General features: G+C 33.8%; 1 protein-coding gene across 1 annotated transcript; it reads right to left on the bottom strand.

The window, feature by feature from the left end:
- Window positions 1-4,599: 4,599 nt before the first annotated feature.
- On the bottom strand, window positions 4,600-5,311 carry LOC145069958 (dolichyl-diphosphooligosaccharide--protein glycosyltransferase subunit STT3A-like). The gene is made up of 3 exons (XM_079016891.1): window positions 5,136-5,311; window positions 4,893-5,036; window positions 4,600-4,806 (listed from the first exon to the last, which is right to left on the bottom strand). Exons 1-3 carry the CDS (start codon window positions 5,307-5,309, stop codon window positions 4,615-4,617), a joined length of 510 nt encoding a protein of 169 aa, XP_078873017.1. The 5' UTR covers window positions 5,310-5,311; the 3' UTR covers window positions 4,600-4,614.
- Between the last annotated feature and the right edge of the window lie 6,152 nt (window positions 5,312-11,463).

Raw genomic sequence — 11,463 nt, 5'->3', positions numbered from 1 at the left:
GTATATTTTAGGAAAGATGCCTAAAATGCTTTTATGTGCTAAATGATATATGTTTGCCATATATGCTATTATTTGTTTGGATCTATGGTTTGTTGCCAACCGGATCTGGAAACTTATGTGTTTAAGATTCTAAGCGTATGAATAGGGTATTAGAACTAGCATGTAAATGTTTCAGAGTGATAAGGAGATTAATACGTCTATCGTAAATAAAGCTTTCTTATCTTAAATTCTCGCCCGGTACACCAAATATCTGCTTGGATGTACAAAACATAATAGAGAAAAATCATAGAGAATTGAGTAAATGTAGGAAATGAAAGGCTTGTGATAGTGAATGACACATATTGGAAGATATCGTAAGAGAGTTATCTTACCTTTAGAATATGTCTGATAAAATAACGGAACATTTAGAGGAGTATGGTACGTCTGAAGTTCACCTTCGATTGGCAAGATGATGGAACGATTGGTGTAATTCTTGAAGTTGTCCCATAATCTGGAATTTCCATCACCAATCGAGTTGAAGCATGATTGGTGATAGAAGATATGCATGGAAGAAGTGCTAGTAGAGTCTAGGAAAATTTTTATGATTAATTGGACACATTCTTATGTGTTAAATTGTTTGGTGATTTTAGGACTTGGGGAGTGCGAGACAATACTTGGGACGAGTATGAGTAGGTCTGAATAGTAGTAGAGATCTATACTACTGGAAGCACAGGACTCATGCTTGGATCAGGGAAAGTCACAAGGTTACCAAGAAGCTAGTGGTTGATTCCGTTTTTATTCAAATATGTCGTTACCATTGTTTCGGTAATGACTAAGAAGATGATTGATATTCTGAACCTAGTGGTAATATCAAATGAGTCCGAATACGATGAGTTTGTTATGTGGTTCAGAGAACCAAGTTCGATGTAGCATCTGACTTAAGTCAGAAGATTGAAATCAAAGCGATCAAATGTATCGCGCTCGTTATTAAAGAAGTTAGTAGCTAGAAATGTTACATGCTAAATTGTGATCATATCACATTAGAATATGAAGGAAAGTATATTCCATTCTTGAATTTGACTCTAAGAGACTTAAGTCTAAGCGTTGCATCATATGATGAAAGGTCATTAGAACATGATCCATCAGTCTGTTACAATAAATAAAGAAAAGTACTTATCCTAAGAAGAAGAAGGAGTCCTCAATAAGGATTTATTTGGTAACTTGTATGTTACGATTGAAAGTCCAACGTAGTACGAAGAGCATGTGCAAGATTGAGTATCGCCTGCGGTCAAGAAGTCCAAGGGTTAGATACTCATTCTAAGAAACATAGAAGTTACGATTATTACTTAGGATGGAAAGATAACGTATGAAATCATTATACAAGCCCTATTGTTGTTGATGATTCCGGGACGTAATCATCCTAAAGGGGAGATAATTGTAACGCCCGTAGATCCGGGCGAGTCAATTTAGAGATGATAAGCATCAAAAGTGACTATTTGATAAAAGATTATTTAGAATAAATAATCTTAAAAAAGTTGTAGTGGTCGTGACAAGGGTTTCGGATATATGAAGAATGCCGAAATCCGAGTTATAACGAAGAAGTTATGACCTGTCGAAGTTTCACGACAGAACCGACACGACACTGCATGACGTAAATAGTGAATTTACGTTAGAGTGATATTTAGCCTTAGTGATCTAAGCGAAGGTCGTAGATTACGTTAAACCGAGAGCATACATAAAAATAACGTCTAAATCTGACTTCGTATGAGGAAGTTATGATTTTTCGTAGTTTCGACTTAGCGGTATGCAGCCCAAAGTTCAAATATGAGATTGAGTGATTTCTAGCCGAAAAGATCTAAACGAGAATCAAAGATCTCATCGATAGTAGTCCAGCAGTGAAAAGAAAGACGAAAACAGGTCAGATGAAGGAGTTATGAATTTATAACGGAGTTTTCCTGTCCCGACCTACTAAAAAATAATATAATTAAAACTAAAATCAAAGTTAGCTGACGGAGTCTAAACGAGAGTTGTAGAGCATAATCTCACCTACGCATGGATATAAAGAACATTGAAAACGGAGCTTGTATGTGAAAGATATGAATTTTTGAAGTTCAGGGCATGAACCCCAACACTGTGTCAGAGTTCACGACATGAAATCAATAGTTATGCCTTCTAGATCCTGACAGACGCAAGCTGCGATGACGCACCTGATGACTATTGAACTCATGACGTAAATATTTGAGATTCACGACGTGAATCCAGAAAAATGACCATATATAGAAACCGAAGGGCAGCCGGCCATGGTTGCTAATTCCTTCAATCTCTCACATCCTACAACCTATCTAGCCCTCTTGAAGTACCCCCGAAGTCCTGATATCATCCCGACACCCGAAGCAAGTCTCGAAGCCCCGAAGAGCCTGAGAAATAGAGTTCCCGAGCCGAAACTCTGCCTGCGAGAAGCCCGGTTTTTGTAAAGATCTCCCAGTTTCACCGAAGAATACTCTTTTAAAAACGTAGTGCTGTCTTATAATCATCTAACATGTGAGTGTGTAGTTACTTTCTTCTAACACATAGATATGAAGTATTTGCTATGAAGTACGTGTTGTGTTTATACATTGTTTACTTGAGATGGATGTTGAATTAATGTTTTATACAGATTTTAAAATTTTTAAACTGTAGATGCGTTTGCATCTACAAATATGTTGGGTAGATGAAATAGTTGATGTGAGACAAAATAATAAGTGTTTTTGAACTCAACGTGTTCATTACGTATTTTTGAACTCTATTTGTTCACTTGGTGTTTTTGAACTCTATGTGTTCGTTAAGTATTTTTGAGCTCTATGTGTTCACTTGGTGTTTGAACTCAATGTGTTAATTAGGTATTTTTGAACTCTATGTGTTCACTTGGTGTTTGAAATCAACGTGTTCATTAGGTATTTTTGAACTCTATGTGTTCACTTGGTATTTTTGAACTTAATATTTTCATTAAGTATTTTTTAACTAGATGTGTTCACTTGGTGTTGTTGATCTGAGTGTGTTCACCAAGTGTATTAGAACTAAGTATTCACCAGATGTTTTGAATTAAGTGTTCACTAGGAGTGTTAGAACTAGGTGTTCGTTAAGGATGTTGAACTAAGTGTTTACCGGTTGTAATTTGAGGACCTTGGAAGTGGTGGACTTTGTGTCAATTCCTTAGGTCAATCCTTAGGAATAAATGAATAAAGGATAGTTGATTCTTAGGTTAAATCCTTAAGAAATAAAGGAGATAATGGGGATGGGTAATTTGGATTAATTGATTGATTGATTGATTGATGATTGAATATAATAATTACATTATTGTGAGTCGAGTACCCTATATGCTCACCAGGCTCCCAAACCTGACCACTCAATTTTCTTTGTATTACAGGTAATGACACAAGAGTATAAATTGGTTGACTTGACGAGAGATTTTGAATTATAGACTAGTAGTTGTAAATAACTGCTGTAAGGTTAAATTGTATTGTTTATGCTTTTGGTCTGTATCGGAACATGACATCCCGATGTTTTATTATTTAATGAAAAGTACATTCACTACTAGAAAAAAGGCCTTTTACGACGCTCATTGCGCGTCGTAAAACGCTCAGACGATGCGCAAATGCGTGTCAAGGAAGGCCCTGTCATAAAGAGAGACGACGCGCATTTAGGACGCGCATTTATGACGCGTATTTACGACGCGCAGTTACGACACGCAATGCGTACCAAGGAAGGCCCTGTCATAAAGGAAGACGATACGCATTCGCGTGTCGTAGCCTTACGACGCGCGTGTTAATGACACGCAATGTGTATCAAGAAAGCCTCTGTCAAGAAAGGCCATGTCATAAATGAAGATGACACGCATGTTTGCGTATCATAATTTTAAATATTAAAAAAAATTATTTTTTATAGATTTACTAATTTTCAAATTAAATTTACATTTAATGCCTCACAATATAAAATAAAATATCATATACAAAAAATATAATCCATTTCATAAAATTTAATGTCATACAAATAAAATACCATAAATAACAAAGATAATTCATTTCACTAATATGTCAAATACAAATAATTATTCCAATAGTGAGTAAATGTTATAAAAAAATGAACTCAAGAGAAGCAGAATATACAATTGCATTATCTAGCTTACTATCTGCCAACAACTCTCCGTGTGTTTGCTTTTTGTTTGAGTCTCGTTTCCTCCAAAACTACTAGATACAATGGCTTACCACTTCAGATGCATCAGGAGTGAGTTCAATAAAAGATCCAACATCCCTGTAACCCTTCTTTCTTCCCAACCCAGGGACTTTTTCTATTCTTCAGCAACGAAGCATCAATCATAGGATTTTCGACCAATTCCTTATCCTCTATCAATAACACCAAGAAATCCTACACAGATAAAACCATGATTCTGTTAACAATTACTGGTTTATAGTTGTATAAATATACTCTTACTCACCATAGAGGAAATATCATATTTAAACAAGTTGACAAGTCATCATCTTGTATTCCTATAAGAAATCAGTTGATCACAAACTACATGTGCAACTGCAGGTATACACACACATACAGAGAGAAAATTCCTTCTCCTGAATTTGTAAGGAAAGAAAATTAAGAAAACTAACCACCAAACACGACAAGTACGTATTTCACATCCAAGGAATTGAAAATTTGCCACACGTCCTTTTCAGGTGATGACATGGCAGTGCCAACTGTCGCGATATGTGTGTTGTTCCATGTGTTGTTATCAACAATGACAGTGCGGTTTGCCATTGCGGTTGTTTGGTAACCGTAGTCCCACCAAGATGCAACCTGAGGGTATTTAATATCTTTATTACATTTTTACCATTTTTTTTAATATAAATTATTTGTTAAATTTTGAAATAATAGAAGCTTACCTTGTCATCTACTTCTGTGTTATGGCTTAACCATGCATAGGCCTCTCTGAAATCATCAAAAACATGAAGTCCATCATGGGAATGAGATGTAAGCACAATTGAAGGAGCCGAATACGCCTCTGCTGCAACCCAAACACTATGGACCTATGACAATTCAGTAAATTTAATTTTCAAGGGTATTTTGGTCTTTTTCCTGTGAGAGAATTTAAAAAAAAAGGAAAAGATTAAAGGAAGTATGCTTACAACATAGAAGGCACCGAGCAAGACAATCAAGAAAAGAGCAAAGATGGATGCCTCAACAGGCAAGACCAGGGGCATTTTTGTAATTTGGGTAATTTGAGCATTAGAAGCACTCCCATTCTCATCATTTTGACCATCAAAAACAGCTCCCAAAACATTCCCCACAGCAAGTTGCATGCTTTCTGGTATGGTTAAATTCTGAAATTTGAATTCAAAAAGGTAAAATGGTTATTTTTCTAGATAGAAGGGTAAGATGGTCATTTTTTATAATCAGACCTGAGAAGGCAGTGGGGAAAGAAGAGGGCTCTTAATGATCATACTGATTATGTTTGTAACCTTAGTAATGGCTATAAGAGGTTTGAAAGAAGAAATAAGTCGAACCAATTCCAGCTGTACATTCCAAGAACTAAAAAAACAAAACAAAAGACTTTAGGAAAAACCTTCCATTATCGTCATCTAATGATTATAAAAAACCAAAAATGAGCATATTTTCCCCTTTTTGGCCATACTTTTGGCTAGCTGCAGGGTAGTCTCTAGACATTTTGCTCGGAATATCTTTCCATTGAAAAGCATTAAATTCAACTTTCTTTAAATTTACCTGAAGGATTTAAGTTAGAAGCAGAGACAGTTACTCTTTCATTGTTACTGCACTTATTACTGAAACAAGGATGTACTCTGTTAATACCTGCAAATTAATAAATTGTTACAGATCAGATGTTCTAGATTTTTTTCTTTAAGAATAAAGGAAATATATCATATTAATATATTACCATAAAAAAGGCAAGCATCCCCCCAAAAAGCAGGAGGAAGCAACTCCTGATGATATGCCTTGAAGTGTCAAAATAGCTGCTACTTCTAAATTCATCCCAAGGATTCAAAATAAGAGATAGCAAAGCTGTTAATAGAGCCATTACAGGAGTTACATAACTCATTAAGGTTAACGGATTCTTCAAACCTATTTAAAAATAATGACATACAACACCAATCAAATCAGACACACAAACAGATATCAAATATCATACGAGTTTACTCTGATTTGAACAGATTGTAAGAAATTGAATGATTGAAACTCTAAAAATTCAATTGCAATCAACATCATCAACATGGAGGAATTCTATCTCTGGTTTCCTTTTCCTTTGTCCTCCATTGTTGCTCCTCAACAATGAATGAAAACAACTGTCGGCTTCTCGTCTTGTTAACAGGTTAATCATTAAATTCTTTCACAAAATAAAAAACATTTCAATATTTTATCAAATAACCAAAAATACTAAAGAAACTACAAAAATAAATAAATAAATCAAAAAGAAACATCTTATGATTGATGGGAAAACTTTTTTATTGGTTCAGCACCAAGGGTTTGGAGGGTAGAAGAAGGGAATTTTGAAAGATTTGTGAGGCTTCCAACACCAGATATCAAACGAAATTAGATTAAGATACTCTTTTTATTATTATAAGTTTATAACAAATTAATCAACTGTGTTGATTTTGGGACCTTACATAAAGTTGGGCAATTGTAATATTACTTACTTGTAGTATCTGCATACAACTACAATCAGTCAATCACCCATAAATAACCAAACAGTTTAAGTAAAAGAATAAATTTTAAGAAACTTACCTTTAGAGCTAAACCAAATATAACCCTACCAAGTTTTTTGTATATCAATGATGTTCAAAATCCAGCTTACTGCAATGAGTGTAGCAACAGATGGATAACTGTGTAGAAAATTCAGATTCCTGTGCAACAAAAAAAAGGAAAGCCTTCAAAAATTATTAAAAACAAAAAGAAATGCAAAGTTTTAACAAATTCAAGTTGGTGAATTTGATTACTTCTTAAAGGACACTGAACTCTAATGCACCTTCATTGTCCCTTGAGGTCAAGTCTGAAGAAGGAGATTAATAGTCTAAGATTTTAATAATCACCATGTTTTCTCTTCATAAATATTCCTAAAATTAACAAGAAAGATACCTGAATCTGTATTGAATACATCAAAGCAATAGGCAGCCTGAGCCTCCCCTTCATAATCTAAAATCTCAACTTTATCAATAACTTTCTTCTTATCATGTCTAGAAAGGAAAAGAAAAACAACTGCATGAAACCAAATATGCATATTCAATCCACCATATACACAAGATTTTGTGATTTTACCTAGCCTTAGTGGGACCCTCACCCTCCTCCAGAAGCAAATGATCTGCACCTGATGATTTTTGTACATGTCTCAGATCACTAGCTTCTGCACGCTAAAATCATAATTCATAACAGTTAGCTTTCCATATCATGTCATATAGAGATTAAGTTTAGAAAAGACCTTGTAAAGGGGCATTATGAAGTGTCTCAAATTGGGAGTTCCCTGATTTAACATTCATCTGACTGTTTAAAGCAATAAACTTTATCTTCCTTCTGTAAGATGGTGGAGCTGAGTGGCTTCTTCTTCTTGGCTGCTTCTTATCTTGAAAGCTAGATTGAGTGACTTTTGTCTTTTTTACCCTTTCACCACAAGATAATGATGACACATAGGATTCAGGACTTGCCCAATCTATTCCATTCATGAAATCGCACAAAAGAGTGTCCTTTTGAGAGTTCCTAACATGCCCTTTGAAACTCATATACCCCTCTTGAGAAGAGCTATATCATCCATACATGTTTTACTAATAGACTTGGGTGTAAGTGTAAGAGAATTGGCAGAAAGGTGTAATATCCCAGAAGATATGTCAAGTTTTATCCTCATCACCCTTCTTCTCTATACTCTGTCAATAAACGAATAAATAATAATCACAAACTGGAAATTTATTCCTCAATTCCAAATTTATATATAATATTTGTCAAAGGCACTCATCTGAATTCTTAATTTATATATAATATTTAGGGTTTCAGACATATACATATTCCTTGAACTTACAGTTACTGCACAAACTAGGGAACATCGATCACATTCAGAACCAAAAATAATATATAGAAAAATATAAAATGATTGTTTTCAAAGGAGAACTCAAGGAAATATGTACGAATTTGAACTTACAATTGCTAATTTTTGGAAAAGGACCCCTAAACCTTCTGTTTTTAACCTTGAGTAGCCTTCTATCAACAAGAACTTTAGCCTCCTGTCAAGAACATTGCAGCAAGTCAGATCTTCAATTTTACAGTCGCTGAACAAGAATTTGAACTTACCGTCGCCATCACCTCCTCCATTCCTGATATACTTCCGTCTTTCCTGTTGCGCCAGGAACTCAACAAGAATTTGAACTTACGCTAGCGTACGTGTGTGCGTATGTGAGTAAGTAGAAGAAGAACACATACAGTTTTAGGAGTGTTGAAGTCAAAGACAGAAATTGGCAAGGAGAGGAGTATAGGTTAAGCACTGGAGAACGGTATTGAGGTAGCAGATATTATCGAGATTTTTGAACCCTAATGGAGGACCGTTCTTTTGTTTCTTCAACAACAAACTCGTTTTCCAAGTCATTTGCAATTGGAAACCAGCCATTAACAGCAAGGACCTCTCGCTCCTGATTCACTCGCCGCAATGAACGACAATCCCTACTGCCTGTAGATGGTCGTCGTGCGAGGCCTGAAGATTCGATGTGGTTTGGAGGTAGTGGAGGTGGGTATCAGGCGGGGTATTAGGGTTTTGCTTAACCGAAGAGGATTTTAAGAACATCAAAAATATGAAAATGTCGATCTTCTACACACCAAATACGACTTCAGAAAAATCACATATCAAGGTCAAAAATATGATTTTAGGAACTTCACAACTAAAAATCGCATATTAGGAACCCACACAATGCTTTTAGGGTTTCTTTTGATTGAAGAGGATTTCACAACATACGAGAAGGAGGAGGAGAGTATCAGGCGGAGTTTTCAATTTTTTGGTATTTCATTCCCCGCTTGCAATTAAAAAATTGAAGAACGCGCGTTGAAAAAAAAATTATAAAACGACAGTTCTACACGTCGCACTTTTTTATTGTAGGTGCCCTCCGTGTTTTTAATTTTTTTTGTTGGACACCAATTGTAGGGCACACATAAATGTTGTCCTCGATTCTTCATATTTTGGAAAATTTTCATCAATTTTTAGGGCACGCTCAAATGCGTGTTCTCTATCAGCGCGTGTCATTGATTGCGCGTCGTAAAAGGTTGTTTTTCTAGTAGTGATTCTCTTTGAGAAAGTTTTGATAAAGTTTTATCATATTTTGTTTGGGAACAAATTCCACAACTGTTTTCTTTAAAAGCTTATTTTGATTTTAAAACAAAGCATAAACAAATCGGTCTTTTATGGCCGTGAAATTTGGGATGTCACAGAGTAGTTTGTTGATGCTTATATCATATTATGGAAATTAATGATATCTATAGTCTTTTGGTTTAATATATGAATGTAAAGTAAGCTATTTGATAAGTAGTTAGTTGATGTTGTTAGTTGATGTTTGTTTCATTAATTATGACGATTAATGATGTATAACTCAATGGTAACCTCTACTTATTTAAGTAGTAACTTGATGTTGTTATCATTGTGAAGTCACACTCCAATCAAATTTAGCAAATATGTTGTGTTGTTAAAATTTATGTTATAATGCGTCATTACTGTAATGACAAATATGTTGTGTTATGAAGATTTATGTTATAGCGCATCATTATTATTAGGACATTTACACGTGGAGAAAATGGGGTTGTGTAAGGGGATCATGTGGCAATTTATAATTAAATTTTTATAATTTGTACGGGGTATGGCATTAAGTCACATGGGTTAGGGTTTAAGAGTAATGATATTAAGTCACATGGGTTAGGGTTTAAGGGTAAGTCATTTGGGTTAGGGTTTAAGGGTAATGGCATTAATAATATGGGTTAGGGTTTAAGGGTAATGACATTAAGTAATATGGGTTAGAGTTTAAGGGCAATGGCATTAAGTCATATGGGCTAGTGTTTAAGGGTAATGGCATTAAGTTACATGGGTCATGTTAAGACCCACATATGACATATGGGGCATTGATCATATATATCTTCGTAAAATGGTCATAAACAACTTTAAATAAAGATCAAGAATATGGTTTTAGAGAATTGGTTATAGATGTAATGGATCCTGATTTTATTAATCGAAATCCTGAGGAGGAGCCAAATGCAGGAGATAATTATTTTTGATACACCAGAGGCAGCTGATAAAGAGTTGTGGTATGGATGTAAAAAGGCCACACAACTATCTAATGTAGCTATACAATCTTAAATATTACTAAAAGAAAAACCTTATGACATCATCTTAAATAATCTGGACCATTCATTGTATTTCAATCTTATTTTTTCCACCCTTAGATCAAATTGCTGACATCATCTTCCCCATATGGAATATATTTAATTCCAATAAATGCTTTCCAATCATCAATCAATAACTTACATTCGTTGAAATGGAATGTATTTAATTCCAATAAAAGCTTTCCATATTTTACATCTTGAATTTTCAGTTATAAAGATTTTAATATGGTCAATTTTAAAAACATATTACTAACAAATCATTTCAATCAAGACCTTAATATCAACCATTAATATAAATTCGTTTATATTAGTAAACCATTAATATAAAATCTTTTTTTATTAGGAAATCATTAATACCGAAAAATCATGTTCAAATTATCACATACATATATGATTCATCATTGAATCCGCGACTCACATTTATTTTCAATCGTTTCTTTTCTTCAAACCTTCTCCTACAACATCGTTAGTATTGCTTATAACTTCCATCATCATTCTCTGCTATAAACATTTGCTCTTGTGCGCTAGAAGGCGAGTACCTTCTTTCGCTTTTTATATTTTTTTCGATTATTTTTTGTTTCTATATCAAATGTATGTATTCGTATATTTCGTTTTTCTTTGTCACAAATTATATGAAATCAGTTAACTACTTTCCTGAAACTTTTCAAATAAACATGAAAAGATATTAGGTACCTTTAACAAAACAAAAATTAACTATCTTAGAACTGACATTAATTACGAAAATGGTACTTTTATATATTAGAGATGATTATGATTTTTTTTTAATTTTTATGTCATAAGAATCTGGTTAATTTTGGCATGATTTTAAAATATCATTGAAATTATTATGTTTTTGTATATCATATCAACCTACTTTTCTATCTTTGTATAGTAACAATAAAATTTATTAATTTACACAACAAATATACATATTTCAAATTTTGTAATATTATTATAACTTACAAAAATACAACTCCCTCCAAAATAAATTTTCGCCAGTAATTTCATCCATAATTTCAACAACTTTAAATTTGTATTTTCTTTATATAAATTTTTTTAATGATCCTGATTTTTTTTCTCCAAAAGTATATCAAACAT

This window comes from Lactuca serriola, chromosome 8 (genome assembly GCF_051521515.1).
Source record: "Lactuca serriola cultivar US96UC23 chromosome 8, Lser_US96UC23_V15, whole genome shotgun sequence".
Classification (NCBI taxonomy): Eukaryota; Viridiplantae; Streptophyta; class Magnoliopsida; order Asterales; family Asteraceae; genus Lactuca; species Lactuca serriola.
The sequence above is the reverse complement of the archived record's forward strand: the minus strand, read 5'-3'. Positions and strand labels throughout refer to the sequence as shown.